This window comes from Culex pipiens, chromosome 1 (assembly GCF_016801865.2).
Source record: "Culex pipiens pallens isolate TS chromosome 1, TS_CPP_V2, whole genome shotgun sequence".
NCBI classification, from domain to species: domain Eukaryota; kingdom Metazoa; phylum Arthropoda; class Insecta; order Diptera; family Culicidae; genus Culex; species Culex pipiens.
This window is the reverse complement of record NC_068937.1, coordinates 5,337,476-5,362,853: the sequence shown is the minus strand read 5'-3', so window position 1 is coordinate 5,362,853 and position 25,378 is coordinate 5,337,476. Positions and strand designations below refer to the sequence as shown.

The 25,378-nt window shown below is 39.6% G+C and overlaps 1 protein-coding gene across 1 annotated transcript in view; it reads right to left on the bottom strand.

The window, feature by feature from the left end:
• LOC120421074 (G1/S-specific cyclin-D2) overlaps positions 1-25,378 on the bottom strand; it is an 83,465-nt gene that overhangs the window by 22,554 nt on the left and 35,533 nt on the right. Inside the window, exon 2 of the mRNA XM_052706761.1 lies at positions 13,899-14,073. Within this exon, the coding sequence (XP_052562721.1) occupies positions 13,899-14,073 (175 nt within the window). The remainder of the gene's footprint in view (positions 1-13,898; positions 14,074-25,378) is intronic.

Sequence of the window (25,378 nt, the reverse complement as noted above, 5' to 3'; positions counted from 1 at the left end):
CTCTATTACGGACTTCAGAATCGAGGTTATTCCTAATTAGCAAAGACCAAAACTGAAGTGGAGTGCTAGTGAAAGAAAAGATGGATTTTGTGAGAAATGAAAATGAGCAAGGTAAGTACTCAAAAGGAAGAGTTCCCTATCACGGACGTCAGAATCGAGGTACCTCTGACCGAACAAAGGAAAATCGAAGTGATAGTGTTAAGTGAAGTGAACAGTGTTTCCAGTGTAGCTGAACAATAAAGTGCAAGGTAAGTGTACCAGAAAGGAAGCTTTCCCTAACACGGACGTCACAATCGAGGTACCTCTGATAAAACAAAGGAAAATCGAAGTGATAGTGTTAAGTGAAGTGTTTCCAGCGCAACTGGACAGTCAAGTGCAAGGTAAGTACTCAAAAGGAAGAGTTCCCTAACACGGACGTCAGAATCGAGGTACCTCTGACAAAACAAAGGAAAATCGAAGTGATAGTGTTAAGTGAAGTGTTTCCAGCGAAGCAGCTCATGGTAAGTACCGCTAGTTTATAAGCCAGTCAATTCTGTCAACTCTGTCAATGTTAGCAAGCGATCTACGAGCTCTAACGAGATCTGCGTAGATCGCCTCTAACCCGCATAGCGGTTTTCGCCAATTCGCAGAATTCCGGCGCATTCAATTAGACTTTTACGATCATGTCGTAGCATGACGCGACGACACTAAAACAAAAAGCGCACAGTCGTTAATCTCTAATTAATACCAATTTGACTGCGAGCCTCCGGCTCGTCAATTTGTCTACCCATTTGGAGTGCCTACTACCATCATTTTTTAAATGCCGCAGATCCTGTGAGTCCGTGCAAAATTACATTCCCATCACATTGTGATGATGAATCTTCTCGGGGTTTTTTTTTTTACTTTTGAGGTGCGTATCATTTTTTCTTCTCCGCAGTACTTGAAACCTTTTCCCCTTCTCCCTCCAAACCCAGTTCAAAAATGTGCCCCCCCCCCCTCTATTTAACGTGCAAGTGTACCTCTTTTGTTCTCGAGGTTCGGTTTTGTTCAAAACCGCGCGCGTAAGATTATGTTATGTGCGAGCTTTCATGATGATTGCTTGCGTTTTTTGTTATATTTTTTGCCAAACTCTCGGTCACGAAAACATATCATCCATCGTCGGAGGTTTTTTGGAAAGCGGGGTTAGGGAGCCCCCCTGCCGCTCCGCGGCATCGTGCCGCATTTCCCAGAATCTGATTATTTTCATTCATAAATTTTCGAAACCCCGAGCTCGCGCTCGTATGTGTGAGGTTTCGTTTCTTTGGGTTTTTCTGTTCGATCCTGGTGTCTGGGGCCAGGATTCTTGCCCCTCGGTCCTTGGGCGTTTTCGAGAACCCTGAGAAAGTGCGTCCCTGTAGTGAGGATCGTGGCTGGAAGGGAAGCACGACGGAGACGGCGACGACGCCGGCCAAGATTAAAGAACTGGCTGCGCCGGGCCTGTGATTTTCGGAGGGTGATTTTTTGATAGATTTGAACCGAGCGAGCTTAGAGGGCACGGAATATTGACTGCCGGCAAAAGCCGGTGATCAGCGGGGATCCAATCAGATCGCGGTGCGTAATTGAGACAGAAATTGGCAATACATGATTGATTTGGTCACGATTTGGTTATGGAATTTTTGCTAAACTTATTGGAATGATCTCTAATACGGACTTCAAAGTCGAGTAATACGTTGAAGAGTAAACTCAAACGAAAAGGTAAGTTTAGGCAAATTTGAAAGTTAACATCTCTATTACGGACTTCAACATCGAGGTACCTCCTGAGTAACTCGAATAAGTTGAAGTGAAAGTGTTGTGATTGGATTCCCTGTAAAGGTAAGTGGTGCAAAAGCTGTGAATAAGTGTAAAAAGCTGATTTCTGTTGATTGGTAAGTATTTTCAGTCAACTGTCATCTGTCAAAGTAAATAGATTTGAGGTTTACAGACTAGGGTCATGTCCAATTTTTTTAAAGTTTATCAGCTAGCATGACTCCTTAGAAGAATCACGAAAGCGAAATCAGTAGCTAGTTGTTCACACCCCTGGGAAAGCCCTTTTCCACCTAAAGAAGCCCATCGCTAAACGAATACTTCCGTCGAAGGCCCTCAATTCATCTTGCCAAAGTCCAATTTGCACCGGCGCCGAAAATTGCTTTCCAAAGCCCCTCGTCCCAAACCCCAAAATGGCAACAAGGAACGAAGCAAAAACTCGTTCGAATCGCGCCCAGAGAGATTCGTTATTATTTTCAAATTTTCATATTCCCGAGAGACGGAGGCGCTGACGATGAATAATGACCGGGGCGCGCCACTCCGAGAGGGTCCAGTAATCATATTCATGGGGTCGTCGGTCCTTTTCATGCTCGTGAGGAATTCAGGATCACTGCGAGGTACTTCCGAGGTCCCCCTCGCTCCCCCTTTCAAAAAAGTATGATAATAATTATGAATGTTTACGAGCTCGGTAATGAACGCATTGACAGCATGGGCCAATTTTGAGGCCTCTTTGTGCGTAGCTTCACATCCTTTGAAATAGCTCTCAACCGTCAAAAAACGAGCAGAGCATTCAGAAACGATTATCCCATCGAACCAACATCCTTTTGCGACGGCCGAATCTTGATCAACTCTAAACAGCCATATTTCTGACACCCAGTCGCCGCTAAAAAAAAAAAAAAAAAGATCTCAAACAGCGAGCTCCAAATAGCTCGAATTCCCTGCGCGGCCGCCGCCGCCGCTCCCATATTTGGTCGAAAATAGTTTTGCCGATTAGCAACTTGAGGCACAAGTGGCACATCATCATCAGCATAGAAGGTCTTATCGAAAGCAGCAAGAGCTCCTCACAAGAGGCGGACTGTGTGAGATGATTTGAATGTTTCAATTTCTGTGTACCATCACGAGCAGCGCGGATTTTGCGCGACGACCCCGCGGTCGACCTTCGATGGAGCATTTGATGGTAGGGGGTCAGTGGGGTAAACATTTAGGCTCGAACAATCTAATTTGTATGAAGAAACCACCTAAATTCAGTTTAAAGTCATTTGGAACCTCAAAACGAATGAAAACGAAATTGCTTCCCTAACACGGACTTCAACATTGAGGTACCTCCTAAAGCTGAACAAAAAAGTTGAAGTGAAAGTGATGTGATTGGATTCCGTGACAAGGTAAGTGGTGAAGGTGTGTGAAAAGTGTGAAAAATGTGATTTGCTCCGAATTGGTACGTTCTGTCAACTGTCACCTGTCAAAGTAGGTAGATTTAAGGTGTTCAGACTAGGGTCATGTCCATTTTTTTTTTTTCAAAATTTTGTGTTGAGTTTCGGTATTGTAAAACAGGTAAGTTTTTGAAGATATTGAAAATGTGCTTCTCTATTACGGACTTCAACATCGAGGTACCTCCTATAGCTAAACGAAAAAGTTGAAGTGAAAGTGAAGTGATTGGATTCCGTGACAAGGCAAGTGGTGAAAGTGTGAAAAATGTGATTTGCTCCGAATTGGTAAGTACTTTCTGTCAACTGTCATCTGTCAAAACAAGTAGATTTCAGACTTCAGACTAGGGTCACGTCCACTTTTTTTTTTTTACTTTTTAGCCCAATAATGACAAAGAATGTTGAGTGTAATGAATCTTATGGATTTTAAAAGATATTGAAAATGTGCTTCCCTAACACGGACTTGAACATCGAGGTACCCCCAGAAGCTTAACGAAAAAGTTGAAGTGAAAGTGATGTAATTGGATTCCGTGACAAGGTAAGTGGTAAAAGTGTGTGAAAAATGTGATTTGCTCCCAATTGGTAAGTACGTTCTGTCAACTGTCACCTGTCAAAATAAGTTGTTTTATGGTTTGCAGACTAGGGTCATGTCCAATTTTTTTTTACTTTTTAGCCCAATAATAACAAATAATGTTGAATGTGATGAAACTGATAGATTTTTAAAGATATTGAAAATTTGCTTCCCTATCACGGACTTCAACATCAAGGTACCTCCTGAAGCTCAATGAATAAGTTGAAGTGAAAGTGAAGTGATTGGATTCCGTGACAAGGTAAGTGGTGAAAGTGTGTGAAAAAAATGATTTGCTCCGATTTGGTAAGTACGTTCTGTCATCTGTCAAAATTAATAGATTCAAGGTTCCTACGCTAGGGTCATGCCCAATTTTTCTAAACCTTTGAGCCCACATCACCCCTCACCACCCAGTCGCGTTGATCTTAAAGGTGCTTCTAGGATCATCCATCGACCACACACTCAACAAGCTTCGTTAGTTCATTCATTCAGCGTGCGCGCTCCCCTTCCCCTCCTTTCGAAACCATTTCGCACTTCAATCTACATAATTTATTTAGTGTTTCCTGTATTTTATAGTGTTGCTATTCTCAAACATTTGCCGAATGTGAACACAGATATTGGAGATCGCGGCCGGTGGCGATCGGCACTTTTCAGCAGCGTCCCCCAACCTTGAACGAGGACATTTATCCTGAAATCTTAAAATTTCCCAAATGACAGCAGCCAAAAAAAAATTGTCGAGGGTGATGACTTTATTTTCAACGACGACGACGGCAGCAGCCACTAATTAGCTTAATTAAAATTCCAACCAGTTAGGAATTTATTGCAATTGTTATGGCTTAGCCGGTCTGGCTTAATATTTGAGCCGCGCCGAGATTGCTGTGCACCTTCGCAAAAACGAGCCCCCGGAATGATATAATATAATTTCTCGGTTTTAATACAGGACAGCAGCTTCGCTGCATCCTCAGGGAGAGCGCGTTCCCGTCGATTAAGAATCAATTAAAGATCGAATTTTTGGGGAGTTCTTTCCGAGAAGGCTGCTTCCACATCGAGAGCTTAATCGGTTCGCTACACTTTGTAGTGAAAGGATTTAAGCAAATGGAATGATTCTTTCCAGCCACTTAGCGCGCCTAATGCCTTAATTCGACAATTCATCATTGAAAGGGCAATTTTCGACTTAGCGGCGTAACTATTCTATTTCCGAGTCACGCACGCGCTCAAGAATCCCGCAAAATCCCTTCATTTTTGCGGCTAAATTGAATCATCGCATTCCACACTCGTTTAATTCCACAACAATTACGTCCCCATGATTGGCGTTTTAAGGCATTCCACAAAATTAATTTTCGATCGTTTTACCCATCGTCGTAATTACAATGCTTTGGATCTCAACGCGGCGCGCCGCGCCGACAGGTCTCTCACGAAACAAGCTCGAAAAGACCCAAAAAAAAGAGCCGGAAGCCCCCACTAGAGAGGCCTCAGCTAGATCCATAAATCCAACCTCACGCACCTCAGTAGGCCTAGACCGCGAAACCGAAAGTTTAGCATACTGACATAAAAAAAATGGGATGTGTGAGCCTACTTGGATCGCGGTCTAGACGACTAATTTTCCGAACATTTTGAACGGCGTGAGGAATGTGTCTTTTCCCACCGCGATTAGTGGCGATTGGGACGAAAGCGAGAGTCGAGCCGATTGGCGAAATATGCAAATTTTTCGAAACGAAAGATTCTAAGACGGGGATTAGGATAGGAACCGGGCGACGAACCCGGTGACCTGGTGAGGGTCGTTAAATGCGATGGTTGATGGTTCGCGGGAATTTTGACCAGCTTTAGCGTATTATTGGCCGATAAAACCGGGTGAAATATGATGGCTTTTGATGTTTTTTTCTATTACGGACGTGAAAGTTGAGATACAAACAATTTTTTGCAACCGATTTTGGAAGTGAACTTCTCTATTACGGACTTCAACATTGAGGTACCTTTAGAAGTTAATCGAATAAGTTGAAGTGAAAGTGATGTGACTGGATTTCGTGACAAGGTAAGTAGTCAAAGTGTTTTAAATTGTTTAACATGCTGATTTGCGTTAAATTGGTAAGTACATTCTGTCAACTGTCATTTGTCAAAGTCAACGAATCTAAGTTTACAGACTTGGGTCATGTCCATTTTTTCCTAACCCCTTAAGCAAAAAAGTCTTCTCAGTAACGGACTTCAGGTACAAGTTAGTTGTACAGTAAAATATAACCTAACATATTTACAGGTAAGTACTAACTGTTGTGTTCATGAGAAGAATTTTTATATGAGCTTCTCAATTACGGACGTCAACTTTAAGGTACCTCCTAAAGCCAAACGAAAAAGTTGAAGTGAAGTGAAGTGATTGGATTCAAAGACAAGGTAAGTGGTGAAAGTGTGTGAAAAAATGTGATTTGCTCCGAATTGGTAAGTACGTTCTGTCAACTGTCATCTGTCAATGTTTGAAGATTTAGGGTTCATGCACTAGGGTCATGCCCAATTTTTTCAAAGTTTTTTCCTTCACTTCAGTGCATTCTGTCAATTGTTAGGTGAGTTCAATATTAGGCCCAATGTCACCGTTACTCAAAGTCCAAAATCCAGCTGTCCCCTAAAACCACTCGCAGCTCCCTTTAAAGGATCTGGACCGAGCAAATTCCACCGACCGTGTTCACTCCAATCTTTCACGGTCTGACCCCCCCCCCTCGCAATTGCATCCCGCTCGCCCGAAAATCAAAAGAGGACGCGAAGTAAATTAAAAACCGGTCACATATCCCAGCCACGACTTGTCCTGTGTCCGATGACAGCCGGGGTCCTGGGTGTGTGAGAAAAGTGTCCGACATTCCTGCCCCGGAGTTGCTTCTCTTCAGCTCCAAATTTGAGAATGAACCCCTTCTTTCCACACTCCTCGCGCTCACGCGCGCTCGGCTTCATTCATTGAATTTAAAATTTATTGCCCAATGTTGAGAAGGTTGCCCTTTTTTTTTTCTTGTGCGTTCACAGATTTTGGAAGTGCAAGGACCGGTCTAACGGCAGCTTAAAACAATTATGACGGGGGGCTTTCTTCGCGGAAAAGATGGCGGCCACTATATCTTATCGGAGAAGGACACAATGTTTCCGCGATGCTTTTTGGCGAAAATGGCATTCCGGAGGCCTTCGCTGAAGGCTAATGTCCTGGTGTAATTAGTTTGAGCGCGGGCAACATTGTTGCAAGCAACGATGGTTGCCGCATACAATGTTGCCGGCTTCGCCGGCTGAATAAACAAAAACCAAATTGACAGTTCATAATTGGCAATTGATGTGGCGGGTTTTTTTTCTCTCTTTTCTTCTTCAAGGAATCAGATTACCCTTAAACAGAGAAAAAAAAGAGTGCCCGCACAATGTACCATCTATATTTAAATGATCTGCGGCGTCTGGTTTTGGTATTCGCCTGCTGTGCACCAGAAAATTAGCCATAAATTTGCGAACCAAAGTGTGCGCTGTCAAAATTGTGTGGTTGCAACGCGGTTATGAGCGGCGCAATTGCAATAACTTATAACCCAATCGGCCAAGGCAGGAATATCAATCTGATCGAAGCAGGCTGATAAGGGTGACAGGAAACCATAATCTGCTCCGCCCGCCCGAGGTAAGCTGATGCGAGATCTGTAAGTCGAACGTGGAATTCCACGCAATACCTCCCCCACTATACAGAGGAGGAGGTCGCGAAAGTGACGAATGACAAACAGGTCCGGGTTTGCTTTGCATAACAATAACAGGTTGAGCGTGCAATTCATCAGGATTAGTTGGAATCGGTTGGGTGCGCGTTTCCCGATCACGGACGTCAACATTGAGGTACCTCCTAGAGGGTTCTGCCAAAGTTGAAGTGAAATTTGAGTGATTGTGATCGAAAGTAGTGGAGAGTTTCCCGAACACGGACTTCAACATCAAGGTACCCCCTGAAGCTAAACGAAAAAGTCGAAGTGAAAGTGAAGTGATTGGATTCCATGACAAGGTAAGTGGTGAAAGAGTGTTAAATGGTGAAAAAAAAGTGATTTGCCGAATTCTGGTAAGTAAGTTCTGTCAACTGTCAACTGTCAAAGTTAGAAGATTTAAGGTTCATATACTCGGGTCATGTCCAATTTTTTAATATTATTGCCAACCTTAAATTTAAATTTTATGTAGAAATCGCCTACCTATGAAAAACGGTTTCCCAATCACGGACGTCAACATCAAGGTACCTCCAGTAGTTAGTCGAATAAGTCGAAGTGAAAATGAAGTGATTGGATTCCATGACAAGGTAAGTGGTGAAAGTGTGTGTGAAATGGTGAAAAAAGTGATTTGCTGTAATCTGGTAAGTACGTTCTGTCAACTGTCAAATGTCAAAATTAGAAGATTTAAGGTTCATACACTAGGGTCACGCCCAATTTTTCAATATTGTTGCTAGCTCTTTAGGATGAAGTTAAAGTGGTTCCCGCTTCGTAATTCCAACGGTAAGTACAAGTAGCTTAAGGTCCTGCCAACTCTGTCAATGTCAACGTGGCACTCCAGCGGAGTCTGTGCCGACTCCGTGGCCACGCAAAATGCCCGCGCAAGCACTTTCCAAGCGCGCGTCCGCAACAAGCCCAAAGTAACCAAACAAATCACACTGTTTACACAACAGCGCCGTCTGTCCATCCCTCAATTCGTGACAAATTTGACGATTATTAATCAAACGAGATTAAGTTACTTGGGCTTTGTTATTGCTCGCGGCCAGCTTCCACCAACAATGAGGCGCGCGCGCCTTGGTGGTCCAAGGACCACAGACAAACGGACACTCGCTCAGCTGTGGGTTCATTGACACCCTTTGCCAATTTCAAGGTCCCAAGCGGTTGGACAAACAAGCTGACTTGGTCGCGCGCATCCTGTGCGAGATAAAGAGGCGATCTCGCTCTCTCTCTTGACAGGCTCCGTTACCATGGCTGCGCGTGTGACGTTTGGTAAACAAATATTGTTTAATATTTTTCTTCTTCTGCCAAGAGAGAGGCGACGCCGCGAAACGACTTATTTTGTCCGCACGCTGCGTGTGGGAAAACGCGCCAGAGCTAATATTGCTAAATTAAGTAAACACAACAAAATAATTAAAATCAATACAATGTGTTTAATGTGTATTGTTTGAGCGTTTCCGGAGCGCGCCTTTCATCTTGGGCGCGCGAGATTAGCCGGGAAGGTTACCGACAGGGCGAATAGAGATGAGAGCTGATTCACGGTGAGCGGCGTTTTGCTTGGAATGTTCTAGCCGGAAGTCGGTTGAGATCACCTGTTGTTATTTGCGTGGAGGAAGAAATTGTGTGATTTCCCTAACACGGACGTCAACATCGAGGTACCTAACCAACTAGACAAGTTTGGTTCGTAAGTTCAGGTGAGTAAATTTGATGGTGTTCCCTAACACGGACTTCAACATTGAGGTACCCTCTAGAGCAACAGTGAAGTGGATGAGAAAAAAGGGGTAAGTAGTGTTGTTAAAGGTAAGTAGTGTAGTGAGCAGCTTAGCAGATGAAATGGTAAGTACAAGTAGGTTAAGATCAGTCTCTGTCAAAGTCAATCTGTCAATAGTCTTTAAGCTTCTTTTTTTCTTACTTTTACTATTCTCTTTCCTGACTTATTAATCGCTTGCTCACCAGCAAAGTGGCACCGATTAACATGTCACCACCAATTTGTTAATCCCACCAACATATTTGCTCCCTCCACTTAACCCACTGCAACTACCTCTTATCGCAAATCAGAGAGACATAATTATGTCCCCCTCTTTTTTGCTCTTCCAACTCTTCTGTCCTATGATACGTGGCCTCCGGGCCACTTGCTCCGCTCGATTGTTTTTCGCATTTTTCTTTCCCCTTCGTCTTCCTTCAAGTCGCGATCGCAACAAGAAGTAAATAATCTCATTAACAAGTTGCATTACATTCAATTTAAACTGAAATTAAACACTTGCTCGGGGAGTATAATAAATTAATGGCCCTGTTCATTTATTAATTGGCACCGAGAGTTCCCGCGATCTTCAGGGTGACGCAGACATTCTGTCTGCCCTGCGACAAACAATCACGTCCTCGACGCTTGTTCTGATTTGTAATTCCAATGCATCAGCGTCAGTCATTTAGCGCGAATCGGTACAGTACATAAATTACGTGGTCGACCCTTGTTTTTTTTGTGATAAGACGGGTAACCTTTCTCGTCGTCTTCGACGCCAGACTCGAGAGTCGTGAAGATATGTTTCCCCCATTGGTGCATTATTAATGTGTGTTTAATTGTGGCGTGACCTTGGTCCCAAAACGCCCTACAAGGGGACTCGGTACCGTACCGGTTCTGCTAAGGACTTGACGTTCTAGGGCGCAGATCGATTCTGTGATTTAAAAGGCTGCAGCGTGGTCGGCAAACTATTTCAAGGGCCCGAACATAAATAAACATAAGGCTTTAAATAGAGTCGAAAAATTCATTCATAATGAGGAAAGATCGGAGACCGGTTCCCAATCACGGACTTCAACATCGAGGTACCCCCTGAAGCTCAACGAATAAGTTGAGGTGAAGTGATTGGATTCCATGACAAGGTAAGTGAAAGTGAGTGGTTTGCTGTAAACTGGTAAGTAGGTTCTGTCAACTGTCACCTGTCAAAGTAAGACGATTTAAGGTTCATACACTGGGGTCATGTTTAATTTTTCAATATTATTGCCAACCTTAACGTTCAATTTTATGTGAACATCTCAGTTTGAAGTTTTTCAGCGAAAACCAACAAAATTTAGATCGCTTCCCTAGAAAAAAGTGATATGCTGTAATCTGGTAAGAATGTTCTGTCAACTGTCAAAGTTTAAGGTTCATACACTAGGGTCACGACAATTGTTTTAGTATTATTGCTAACATCAACGTTCAATTTTATGAAGAAATCATCTTAACTCAGTTTGAAGATACTTTAAACCAGAAATCGTTTCCCGATCACGGACGTCAGCATTGAGGTACCTCCTAGAGGGTTCTGCCAAAGTTGAGGTAAAATTTGAGTGGTTGTGATCAAAAGTAGTGGAGAGTTTCCCAAACGCGGACTTCAACATCAAGGTACCTCCTGAAGCTTAACGAAAAAGTCGAAGTGAAAGTGAAGTGATTGGATTCCATGACAAGGTAAGTGGTGAAAGAGTGTTAAATGGTGAAAAAAGTGATTTGCTGAATTCTGGTAAGTAAGTTCTGTCAACTGTCAAAGTGAGACGATTTAAGGTTAATACACTGGGGTCACGTTCAATTTTTCAATATTATTGCCAATCATAACGTTCAATTTTATGTGAACATCTCAGTTTGAAGGCATTTTAACCAGAACATTTTTTCCAGTGAAAATCAACAAAATTTAGATCGCTTCCCTAGCACGGCCTTCAACATCGAGGTAGCTCCTAGGAGTGTGCACCTTAACAGAACCTAAATTTGAGAGATTTTGTTTCAAGAAGTAAGTACTGAATACATTTCAGAAAAATCAAAGAAGTTGGCCATTTCTCAATCACGGACTTCAACATCGAGGTACCTGCTGGTTTTACACTTTTCAAAGTGATATTATTGAGAAGGTAAGTACAATTGTAGCTGATGAAAGATTTCAAAAATAAGTGTAAGTACAATTAGATTTAAGTTAGTCTGTCAATCAGTCAATGTCAATAGAAATTAAGTAGTTTAAGTTTAGTTGTCATAAAAATAGCATACATCAAATTCACACCAGTTAAGTTCTTTTTAGAGCAGGCCAGTGACACCCACAAATTCAAGCTTTTTTAGCAGCTTTTTGTTGCCCCCTCCTCCGATTGCTCCATTCTAATTCGGATCGAAATAACTTTTAATGAATGACAGCGCCTTTGGATTACAAGTCGCCGCTCCCCGCGGTAATTATCGTAAAAATAAACATTATTCAAGTTGGCTGGTCACCTTTTTTTTGCGCACGCGGTTGACGACGATGCAACCGAATTTGGGCAAAAGAGCTCCTGCATCGTTAGATAAAACTGAATTGCCGGGCATAAATTGGGGGGGGCTCGTTAGCGGTTGAGTTTTTGATTTTTTATGAATTTGAATTTTTTAAGCTTTTCTGATTTTTTTCTAAAACGGACGTCAAATTTTAGCTGGTGGCAACTTTCTTGCTGAATTCAAATTTCAACCAGCAAAAAGCAGCTCAATTTCCCTCACTCTGATCTCATTGTTCGCGAAAAAGAAAGAATGCAAAACGAATCCTTTTCATCTCTTCACCACCATTCATTCACAATATCTGATCTCCGATCTCATTGAACGGGGTAAGATTGTCTCTCATTTTTTTTCTGCAAAACACAAAAAAACCGCAACCCACTGAAAGAAGAGTGACTGATTTGGCCGCCCTGACCACCAGCTTCTTGTGTCCTTTCGGGATATTTGATCACCTCTTCGGCGAGCAACGGACTTACCGCGCAAATTCCGATGCAATTTTTTTTCAAACTCGAAAAAAAAGGATCAAATTGCAGAAATTCCAAACTTTATCAACACGTTTTTTGCTTGCGAAATGACCTTGACGGTGGGAAAAGGTGAACGAATTTTGACGAATTTATTTGGTGACACAGTTTGACAGGAGCAACACAAAAAAAACGTCGACTTGAGTCGATGAACCCTGGTTGGATCCCTGCCGAAAGGAAGCGGTCATTAGTTTTTATTTTTGGGGTCCGCTGCGCGGACAGGACCACCGATCGCGATCGAGTTTTGCGATTCGATCGTTTTCGTTAATTAAGTTGGGAGGTCTTTATCTTCAAGTTCGTTCTGATTGTTAGGGATATGATTTTGAAGAAAACTGCAACGAAGCATCTTGATAATGTTAGCGACATCTATTGGTGAAATATTTTTACGCCTGAAGTTATACTATAACATTATTGCTAAGCGCCTAAACGATTCGAAAATATTTACGAGCGACATCTATTGAGAAAACACGCTTACCCCTGAAGTTATACCACAAACTTGTTGCCAAGCGCATCCCAATAGACAAAACAATCAATCTAATCTCAAAAACTATTCCACTGCGATAAATTCCAGCGAAATAGTTGCCACCTATCGCACGACCCGCCACTAAATCTCGCTCCCACAGGAAATTAATTCGTCTAAATTCCGTCCACGGATCCTACCCAGCGCTGAACGAACTTTTTCAAGGCCACGACTAGACAAAACAATCACGACGAAACTCGTCTAGCCTGTTTCAGCGGAAATGAGCTCCGCGAAGATTTTGTGACTTATTAGCTATCGGCTTCTCTAGTACGGACGTCAACATTGAGGTACCTCTGGTAGGTCGAGGAGCAAATTTGAAATTCTGGAGCAAGGTAAGTACCAATTTTATTGTGGAAGCAGCTTATTTAGGGGTAAGTACATGTTAGTTTAAGGTTAGTGGTGAGATGTCAACTGTCAAATCTGTCAATGTCAATAGTTTATAAGATTTGTTAGGCTAGCTCAATTTCAATCTCGAACTTGTTTAAAAATCAGAACAGAAACTCAATACTAGAACTAATTCAGATGACTCACATTTTAACTAGACGCAAAAAATTCCTCGAAATTTGCCAAGAAATTTGAGCCTATTCCGTCAGCTGATAGATTTCATTCACAAAACCCTCAATAGCTCCATCTCTTTCACTCCCCAACCCCTTCTTCAAAAAAAGCGTCGTCGTCGTCGAGGCGCGAAGAAGAGCAAGAAGCGCAAATATGCTCAAATATTTATGCTCATAAACTGGCCGCCTGCCAAGCTCAGCCTAAAGAGTCGATGAAGGGGACTGAGGCGACGAAGAAAGTGAGGACGGGGTCGCGTCGTTTCTTTTATGTTTCGCGCATTCGGTTTTGCGTAATAATAAAATTTAAGCATGTCGCACCCCTCGCCCCCCTCCGAGGGGTCCTTCGGCGATGAAGCAGACGATGATGATGGTGCAACGGCGCGGATTTATGCGGGTTAGAGTGGATGGTGGAGAAAGAGGGTTTGAGGTTAGATTAGCTTGTTTAGCTTTTTTGTTAAACATTTTTTAAAATAAAAATTTTGCTTTGAGAAATAAATATTGACCAGTTTTAAATTTAAACGTCTGATTCAGACGCTAAAAATTATCTGTCTTGTTGAAAAAGTCGACGCAACATTATTAATTGATTTTTTTCAAAGGTTAAAAAAAATTGAAACTCACCCCGCGCCGCTAACGAGATGAACGCCTGCGCGTGCTTCCTCACTTTCTCTATGCTGATGTCGTGGCACTTTTTGTTCTCGATCGGCAGCCGGCACAGGAGCAGCTCCAGGAAGTCCAGTGGCGTCACGGTCGAAACGTCCCACTTGAGCCGGCTCAGCACGAGCAGCTCCCATCGCTGAAAATGAGAGAAAGAAAAGGTTTTTTGTAGAACTTCCAATCCAAAGTAATAATTGTTTATCGAATTTAATCAGCTAAAAAAAAGATTTTTTTTAACAAAACAAATCGAAAGTTTTCAACAAACCTAACAGAAATTATCTAAATGATCAAAATTATTATCTTAAGTTATTGACAGCATTGACAGAGTGACAGCATATACTTACTAAAATATTTCCAGCACCATTTTACAGCTTAAATCACACTTGACACCACTTTACTAATTTCATTTTTACTTACCTGACTCGAAGAATTTGAGAATTTCTTAGAGGTACCTCGATTCTGACGTCCGTATTTGAGAAGCAATTTTTTTTAAAGCAAGATTAATTTATTATACCTATTTGCGCTTATTTTAGCTAAGCTAAATTGTAGCGCTCGCAACATTGTAGCGTTTGCACAGTTGCAATCCTTGGGTGACGCAGGTCATCGGCGCCACACTTCTAAACAGCGCACACCTAAACAGGAACTGGTGTCACAGCACGAGCTGATAACGACGGCAGCGAATGCAACCTGATCTTGCAAGCAAGAAGAAGACCCCTGGTACAACATTGTCGGGGATGGGTTCTGCTGCAAAAACGAGGTCATTCGCGATAATATTTGCCACTTTGGCGCAGTGAGGTGTGATAACAGCTGTTGCTTTCTGTGGTGGTGTCGTCTGGAGTGAGGAATTTTGAAAAGGTTTGAAAATTTCGATTAAAATAGACGATTTTGTTTCGTTTAAGAATTCTAATAGTGGATTTGACGGATTTGACAGCACTGACAGCATTTACTTACCAGTTTTACGAAATCCATGAGACGCCATCAATGGTAGTGCACTTACCTTAGACACAATCCATCAAGAACGAGGTTGAAATGCCTAAGGTACTTCAATTCTGAAGTCCGTACTTGAAATCACTGTTCAAAAGAAAATTATTTTCTTCCGACTATCCCAGTTAACAGCTTCTGAGTAGTTTTCTGAGTTGAATTGGTAATTGCATACCTAAAAGCGAATTGAAAGTGACATTTTGACTGGTTTTGCATACTTTCAGGCGTTTTTTGTCAGATTTTTAAAATCCCTAAATTCTGAAGTCCGTACTTGAAATTACTATTCAAAAGAGAATCAGATTCATCCAACTATTTCAGTTAAATTATTTTTTGAGATAATTTAACACAATATTGGTAATTGCATACCTTAAGGCTATTTAAAAATTAAATTTTGACTGGTTTTTTGCCAGATTTAAAGGCCAGAATTTCTAAAGTCCCTATCCAAAAGAGAATCAGTTTCATCAAATTATCCAAGTTAAATTATTTTTTGAGAGAATTGAACACAATATTGGTAATTGCATACCTTAAGGCGATTTAAAAATGACATTTTGACTGGTTTTTGCTAGTGACATTTTGACTGCTTTTGCATACTTTCAGGCGTTTTTTGTCAGATTGTTCAGATCCCTAAATTCTGAAGTCCGTACTTGAAATTACTATACAAAAGAGAATCAGTTTCATCCAACTATTTCAGTTAAATTATTTTTTGAGATAATTTAACACAATATTGGTAATTGCATACCTTAAGGCTATTTAAAAATGACATTTTGACTGGTTTTTGCTAGATTTCAAGGCTAGAATTTCTTAAGTCCCTAAATTCTGAAGTCCGTACTTGAAATCACTATCTAAAAAAGAATCAGTTTCATCAAATTATCCCACTTAAATTAGTTTTTGAGAGAATTCAAAATTCAAGGCCAGAATTTTGAAAGACTTTAAATTCTGAAATCCTTACATGAAATCACTTTAAAAACAATCACAAGATTGGTAATTGCATACCTTAAGGGGACTTCCAAGTGATATTTTGACTAGTTTTGAAAATTGCATATGTTCAGTCACTTTTGCTTGATCGAACCCATTAGAAGCTTTTTCAAGGACGGAATTTCTTAAGTCCCTAAATTCTGAAGTCCGTACTTTAAATCACTATTCAAAGGAGAATTATTTTTATCTAATCATTCCAATTATCAGTTAGTTGAGAGAATTGAACACAATAATGGCAATTGCATACCTTAAGAGGACTGTCTGTTAGACTAATTTTGAAGATTGCATACTATCAGACGTTTTTGTTAGATCAAAACTATTAAAAAGTCGTTTTAGTCAGAATTCAAAGTGGAATTTCTAATGTCCCTAAATTATGAAGTCCGTACTAGAATTCACTGTTCAAAATAGAATTATTTTCATCCAATCATTCCAGATATCAGTTTTTTTTTACTGAATTGAATACAAGATTGGTAATTGCATACCTTAAGAGGAGATCCAAGTGACATTTTGGCAAGTGTTGAAAATTGCATACTTTCAGACATTTTTGCTTGAGCGAACCCATTAGAAACATCATTTCTATCAGAAGCTTTTCAAGGACGGAATTTCTTAAGTCCCTAAATTCTGAAGTCCGTACTTGAAATCACTATCAAAAGAGAATTATTTTCATCCAATCAGTCCAGTTATCAGTTTTTTTAGTGAATTTTATACAAGATTGGTAATTGCATACCTTAAGTGGTCTTTAAAGTGTCTTTTTTAATTGTTTTTAAGATTACATACTTTAAGGAGTTTTTGCAAGATAAAACCAAATAAAATTGTAATTTTGTTCAGAAGTCCTTAAATAATGAAGTCCATACTTGAAATCATCGTTCCAAAGAGAATTATTTTCATCCAATCATTCTAGATATCAGTTTTTTGGACTAAATTGAACTCAAGATTGGTAATTGCATACCTTAAGGGGACTTCCAAGTGACATTTTGTCTAGTTTTGAAAATCGCATACTTACAGACTTTTTTGCCTGATCGAACCCATAATAAACATCATTTCTATCAGATGATATTTCAAGGTCAGAATTATTTAAGTCCCCAAATTCTAAAGTCCGTACTTGGAATCACTGTTCAAAACAGAATTAGTTTCATTTAATCGAGCACAAGATTGACAATTTCATAACTCAAAAGGACTTGAAAGTGTTGATTAGTTTTGAAAATGCATACACACAGGCGTGTTTGTCATTTTAGGATCATTTTCAGAAACCTTTATTATGAAGTCCGAACTTGAAACTACTGTTAGAAAAAGTCACTTCTTTATCGAACTATCCCAGTTAACATTTTGTTAGGCAATTAGACACAAAATTTGGTATTTGCATACCTTTAGGATATTTAAAAAAGCCATTTAGATTCCTTTAAATCACCTGCATACTTTCCGGCGTTTTTTCTTCAAGTCAAACCTAACTAAATCATTGGGATCCGAAACAATTTCTTGCTCACAATATCTAAGGTATCTAAATTATGAAGTCCGTTCTTGAAGTCACTGTTCAAAAAAGGTCAGTTTTGACGTGTTTTTTTTTTAAAGAATTTAAAAACTTAGTTTTGAAATTTTGACTACTTTTACAAAAAAGCATACTTTTAGGCGTTTTTTGAAAACGATTTAGGTCGGAATATCTTAGGTATCTAAATAATGAAGTCCGTTCTTGAAGTCACTGTTCAGATCAGCTCATTTTTGACATGTTTTTTCAGAGAATTTAAAACTTGATTTTGAAATTTTGACTGCTTTTACAAAAAAACATACATTTAGGCGTTTGCTGAAAACGATTTAGGTCGGAAATTCTTAGTTATCTAAATAATGAAGTCCGCTCTTGAAGTCACTGTTCAAAAAGCAAATTTTTGGAGTGTTTTTTTTCAGAGAATTTAAAACTTGATTTTGAAATTTTGACTACTTTTACAAAAAAGCAAACTTAGGCGTTTTTTGAAAACGATTTTATGTCGGAATCTCTAAGGTATCTATATAATGAAGTCCGTTCTAGAAGTCACTGTTCAAAAAAGCTCATTTTTGGAGTGTTTTTTTTCAAAGAATTTGAAAATTGATTTTGATATTTTGACTTCTTTTATAAAAAAGCATACTTTTAGGCGTTTTTTGAAAACGATTTAGGTTGGAATCTCTAAGGTATCTAAATTACGAAGTCCGTTCTTGAAGTCACTGTTCAAAAAAGGTCAGTTTTGACGTGTTTTTTTTTTCAAAGAATTTAAAAGCTTAGTTTTGAAATTTTGGCTGCTTTTACAAAAAAGCATACTTTTAGGCGTTTTTTGAAAACGATTAAGGTCGGAATATCTTAAGTTTCTAAATTATGAAGTCCGTTCTTTAAGTCACTGTTAAAAAAAACTCATTTTTGACGAGTTTTTTCAGAGATGTTGAAACTTGATTTTGAAATTTTGACTACCTTTACAAAAAAAAATACTTTTAGGCGTTTTTTGAAAACGATTTAGGTCGGAATATCTTAGGTATCTAAATAATGAAATCCGTTCTTGAAGTCACTGTTCAGATCAGCTCATTTTTGACATGTTTTTTCAGAGAATTTAAAACTTGATTTTGAAATTTTGACTGCTTTTACAAAAAAACATACATTTAGGCGTTTGCTGAAAACGATTTAGGTCGGAAATTCTTAGTTATCTAAATAATGAAGTCCGCTCTTGAAGTCACTGTTCAAAAAGCAAATTTTTGGAGTGTTTTTTTTCAGAGAATTTAAAACTTGATTTTGAAATTTTGACTACTTTTACAAAAAAGCAAACTTAGGCGTTTTTTGAAAACGATTTTATGTCGGAATCTCTAAGGTATCTATATAATGAAGTCCGTTCTAGAAGTCACTGTTCAAAAAAGCTCATTTTTGGAGTGTTTTTTTTCAAAGAATTTGAAAATTGATTTTGATATTTTGACTTCTTTTATAAAAAAGCATACTTTTAGGCGTTTTTTGAAAACGATTTAGGTTGGAATCTCTAAGGTATCTAAATTACGAAGTCCGTTCTTGAAGTCACTGTTCAAAAAAGGTCAGTTTTGACGTGTTTTTTTTTCAAAGAATTTAAAAGCTTAGTTTTGAAATTTTGGCTGCTTTTACAAAAAAGCATACTTTTAGGCGTTTTTTGAAAACGATTAAGGTCGGAATATCTTAAGTTTCTAAATTATGAAGTCCGTTCTTTAAGTCACTGTTAAAAAAACTCATTTTTGACGAGTTTTTTCAGAGATGTTGAAACTTGATTTTGAAATTTTGACTACCTTTACAAAAAAAAATACTTTTAGGCGTTTTTTGAAAACGATTTAGGTCGGAATATCTTAGGTATCTAAATAATGAAGTCAATTCTTGAAGTCACTGTTCAAAAAAGCTCAGTTTTGACGTGTTTTCTGAGAGAATTTAAAACTTGATTTTGAAATTTTTACTTCCTTTACAAAAAAAGCATACTTTTAGGTGTTTTTGCCATTTCCAACCTTAAAAATTCGCAATTCTACCAAATTCTACCTGCTCCACGAGGACACACCTTCGTCTGCCGCGGCAAATTCCGCGAAACGTGCCCGCGCGAACCGATCCCCGAAACATTTCGCACAATATTAATCGATCCCGCGATTTCGACTGCTTGAAGTCCTCGTCGCGCGCAAAAAAAAACCTTACGCAAAGCAAAAACCCCAATTCAATATGCTTTGTGCGGCTCTCTCAAAATATGTGGTGGATACATATTGTTGGCAAAACGATCGCGCCAACAGAAACAACATAAAATATTCCACGGTGGAGGAGATCGTGCGGGCCCAACGAAGGCCCCTTACGCGCCGCATAATTATAACAAATGTCGAAAACGTAAAAACAAGCTTATGAATTATTGGCCCCCGTCGCGAACTCCAAACCCCGCTTCTTCGCGCGAATATCTATTAAAATCCGAACAAAGTCGGTTCAAACAAATGGTCCGCGCGCGTGATTGAAGTTTCAGGTAGAGGAGAGGTGACCTTTTCGGCAACTCTTCACCTCCACCTAAGCGCGCGATCGTAAGGATCATCGACTAGACTAGACGATCGCGCGCGTATGCTAATTACTGGGTACAGCTCGGATTCGCAACGGACGCGAGATTAGGATCTCTCCTCGTTCGAAACGATCCCAAGGATACCGGTTTCGGCTGTAATCAGCCAGAAATGGATCGGATTTGATTTGGGGCCGCGTTGTAACGAAACCGATCGCAACTCGATAGCGTTGATTGAGCTTGGCGACTTCAAGTAAGGACTTCAGCGTTGAGATACCGACAGAAATTACTAGGTGGTCTCGAATTCAAGGTAAGTCAAAAGGTTAGGGTCGACATCTATTTATAATGTCACTTTAAAAAGTGACGAGTTCATTTGGATGGAAATTGAAAAAAATGCATTTCCCAACTACGGACGTCAGAGTCAAGGTAACCTCAGGGTACTTCACTAAAAATCGATTCGGTTCCAGCTCAGGTAAGTACAAGTGAAACTAGTGAAGTGATTAGTGTAGTGTTCGAGGTGACATCTGGTGGCGCAACTGGTAAGTAAACTCTGTCAATCTGTCTACTAGTCAAATGAAATTTAGTCAAGATTCAAACCAATCCACGTCCTTGAGATTGAATCTGTCTATGTTTTGTTTTCTGCACTTCTCTAAGGGTGGATTTTCATGGATTTTTCGATGAGCAACTTCGAAAGCGGCTTTCGATGCTTTGCTAAAATCCCAAGTAAATTTTTTTTCCAGGAGTTCTACAAGAGCTCTTCAAGATAGCTACAGCATAGCAGTTTGGACCGCGGTAGGATAAAATTCTCTTCAAAACTTCTTCAGGAGTTTGGAAGAGTACTTGAAGAGAGTTTTATCCTACCGCGGTCCAAACTGCTATGCTGTAGCTATCTTGAAGAGCTCTTGTAGAACTCTTGGAAAAAATGTTACTTGGGATGTCAGTGCATTGAAACTCGATGCTCGTCCAGTGCGTTTTGCTTCCACAGCGACACCCTAGACACAAACCTAAATAACGCTTTGAAACGCTTGGTACGGGATGGGAAAAAAAACTTGACCAAACAAATTCAATCTGTCAAACCAGATCTTGTCAAAAATCAAAACAGCTGATTTTGTTTGTTTGTTTTGCAGGAGGATTCCGTGCACCGTTGGACGGATTGCTTGCCAAAGTTTTGCTTAAAGCTCTTAAATTCAAAAATTTCTGAAATTTCTTGAATTTCAATTTTTTTTATTTTAACATTTCTAAATTAAAAAAAAATTTAAAATGTTATAGGATTTTCAAAATTTCAATGTTTTTTAAAAATTTTATGATTTCTAAAATTTCAAAAATCTAAAAAATAAATTAAATGTTATTTATTTCTTCAAGTTTTGCTTTTATTTCTTATTTTTTTTCATTTCTTAAAAAAATCTCTAATTTCTTTAATTTTCTTAATACTTTTAATAACCTTAATTTCTTAAATTTCTTAAATTTCTTAAATTTCTTAAATTTCTTAAATTTCTTAAATTTCCTAAATTTCTTAAATTTCTTAAACTTTTTAAATTTCTTAAATTTCTTAAATTTCTTAAATTTCTTAAATTTCTTAAATTTCTTAAATTTCTTAAATTTCTTGAATTTCTCAAATTTCTTAAATTTGATGGATTTCAAAATGATGAAATTCTCAATTCCTTATTTTTCTGTAATTTCTAATAAAATTCTACAATTTCTTACAATACTAAAAAAATAACATTCTTGTTTTTTTTTTAATGTTTAGTCTTCTCGTTCATCTCTCATCTTTTTTGTATGATTTTCTCAACGGAAAATTTGAAATAGAAAAATGTATTTACTTGAGTCAGCAAATTAGCAAATTTTCAACAATATTTTATGAAATTGTTGTATTTGGAATTGGGTTTTTGCAGCACTGATTTCTGAGTCGCTTATTAAACAGTTCAATAATCACAGTTGGAATTATTAAAAACGTTAACTGGCTGCGAATCTCAAATTCTACTGAAATTCCATGAACATGTTGCACTAATTTTATTTCATTAAATTATGCGCTAGTTAGCTCATACTACCTTATGAAAACGAATTTTTGACAAAAATCAGCTTATTTCAAAAGTTTTTTTTCTGGAACTCTGATTGCCACGAAATGCTGCTTTGTTTGCGTTTGAATATGTCATTTTGCATCCTTCGTTAACTTGCATGCAAGTGTTCCTAGTTCCGGGCAGTCAATTTTGGGTTTGTGTCTAAGCTAAATGAAGTAACGCAAGCCACGAGCATCGAGTTGGTTCGATGTCTTTGCCTAACACGGACGTCAGAATTGAGGTACCTCTTTGATACGTGACTTTCCGACGCGAAATTTTACAACTTAGGCAAGTTTAAGTGATACTTGTGAAGTGATCAGTGTAAGGTTCGAAACGACATCTGGTGACAAAAATGGTAAGTAGACTCTGTCAATCTGTCAACAAGTCAAAATTTTCTTGAATTTTTGAAGCAAACCACGTCAAAAAAGCATTTTTTTACAGTATTTTATATGCTCTTCTCTAAAACGGACGTCAGAATCGAGGTACCCCTTCAATAATTCAACAAGAGTCGATGAAGTATATTTCTCGGGTAAGTACAAGTGATACTTCAGAAGTGATCAGTTTAATGTTCGAGCTGACATCTGGTGGCAAAAATGGTAAGTAAGTTCTGTCAAATTGTCAACAAGTTACAAAAATGTTTAAGATTCCAATCCACGTCATTGAGATTAAATCTATCTAAGTTTTCCATTAACTTCTCTAACACGGACGTCAGAATCAAGGTACCTCTTCTATGAGTCTCTTAACGTCGCTAAATTTCACAACTCAGGTAAGTACAATTAAAACTAGTTAAGTGATAAGTGTAATCTATGCTCTTCTCTGAAACGGACGTCAGAATCGAGATACTCTTCCAATAATTAAAGACGAGTTTAAGAAGTGTATTTCTGGGGTAAGTACAAGTGAAAATAGTGCAGTGAACTGTGTAATGTTCGAGCTGACAAAAGTGGTAAGTAAGTTCTGTCAAACCAGTCAAATGAAACTTGGTTAAGTTTCAAACCAATCCACGTTTTTGATTTTTAATCTTTCCAACTATAATGCTTGATTGTAACAACTTGCTTCTGTCAAATCAAACCGATAGTTTTCCCCGCGACGACCCGATTAGACAAGCAACACCTGTCACACGTCACCAACTTACATAAACCAACACAAACGCACTCTTTGCTGGCGGCTGGGGCTATCAGCTGTGCGTGCCAAGCCGGTGCGTAATCGGTCGACGAACTTCATGTCGCACCGCGCACATTTTTTTTCCTTCTAAAATAAGGAGCCACTATCGCCACGCAACCACTCAGAGAGAGAAAAAAGTGTCTTGTTTTAAAAACGGAACCGACGAGATGTCGCGGGCGGTTTCCTTTCAACCTCACACACCACTTGGAATTCTTGAGTTATCTGTGGTGTACTTGTGACAACTACACCCCCGAAAAAAAATGAGTTGAGAGCTGGTTTGGTGTGAGTTGGGATATTTAAAAAATTGACCCAATTCTCTGTGCTCGCCGTCGTCACCGAAACGATGGAAAGACATCGCGCTAAACAATAAAGTAAACCGACTGGGGTCGATCTGCCGAAAATAGGCGCGATTGTGTGAGTGTGAGCGCCATGAACCGCGTCGGTATTGGTAGATTTGTGCAAAAACGTGTGTTGACTTAAAACACGCACGTGGCTTATCTCTTTTTTTTTCGGGGTTTGGCGACAGGAAAGAAATCGTTATCAACCGTTGCAGTTGCACTAAAATGTTGCAACTTGGCCGGAAAAGACACACCCGATAAAGTGACCAGAAGTGACAGCATTTCTCGGAAATGCGGAGCGTCCGGAATCGGTCGAAATTTTTGCACAGACGAGGAGTGCAAAATGTAGCGCACAGTGTTGTGAAACAGCTGATTACATTCGCGACGTGGCGATAAGCGAGTTTGAGGAGCTGCTCCGCAGCTGATGTCGACAAAAGTTTCCAAACTCTAAATTGAGGCTGGAAGCTTCAAAGGAAGTCATTTGGGTCTGTTACTTAGCAAAGAATGACTTTTTAAATCAAAATTGATACATCATTCCGACCGGAAAAAATAGCCAATTAAAATAGTTACAATTGTCTAAATGCCAAAAAAAAGCCACAGATCATTCGTCAGCTGAGGTCCCTTCCAACCAAATGAAGCCGTTTCCTTTTCTATTAAAACATATCTGTCGAGATTGGAATCTCGAGCCCCGACCAAACCTGCAAGTCAGCAATCTCCCTGAAGCTTTTCAATAGCGTCTCTACGCACATCATAATTTCAGTCTCTCTGGCGCTTTTATTGTAAACAGCACACGCACCACATAAATGAAGCCCCCATGCTTAACATGCAATCACCCAATCCGTAATGAATGGTTCGATTAATAACACCTCATTTTCCCCCCTCTTTTCTGGGAAAGGAGAAAAGACGGCCACCACTTTCGGTTTTCTTTCCCTAAAAGAGATAACAGGCACCGCAAAACGACACACAATTGAAATTGTTAGCCCCGAGTTTGTTATCGGAAGTCGGCAGGGGAGACCCCACCCCGAAACGGTTGCTCTGGTAGTGTGATAAGAAGCGGTTCTGATAAAAGTGCTGCGAGCAGTGTCTTTGAGTTTAAAGAGAACTTTCCTGTGACAACGCGGTTAAATGGCTTGGAAGTTGACGAATTTCGCTTGAATTTGGTGGATTTTATCGTTTTTTGAGGTTCCCTATCACGGACGCAGGAATCGAGGTACCCCCTTGCGATTCCTACAAGCTTTCGATAAAATATCAGGTAAGTACAGGTGAAATTGTTGAGGTGCTTTCTCTATTACGGACGTCAACATCGAGGTACCCCTGGCATAAAGGGTGAAATTTTGAAAGGGGTAAGTACTGTGAGGTGTTGGTGATTACGCAGAAGCGGTAAGTATGATCTGTCAACTGTCAATCTGTCAAACAATTCAAAGGTTCCCCTTTAAGGGAGTCGCAGAATTTGAATCGACCAAATCCTGATTGAAACGACCTTTCCATCCAAAAGGGTGGATTTATTTTTGCGTTTCCCAATCACGGACGTAGACATCAAGGTACCTCCTTAGATTTTCATGAGTTTTTGAAAAATCTCAGGTAAGTACTAGTGAAAAGTGTTATTAAGTGTTTGTTGAAGTTGGCCTTCTCTATTACGGACGTCAACTTCGAGGTACCCCTGGCATAAAGGGTGAAATTTTGAAAGGGGTAAGTACTGTGAGGTGGTTGGTAATTGCAAGCAGCATCGGTAAGTACAATCTGTCAACTGTCAATCTGTCAAACAATCCAGGTAAGATTCAAATTCGGACCCCCCGCAGGGGGTTGCAGAATTTGAATCGACCAAATCCTGACTGGAACGACCTTTCCATCCAAAAGGGTAGATTTATTTTTGCGTTTCCCAATCACGGACGTAGACATCGAGGTATCTCCTTGGGTTTCCATGAATTTTTGAAAAA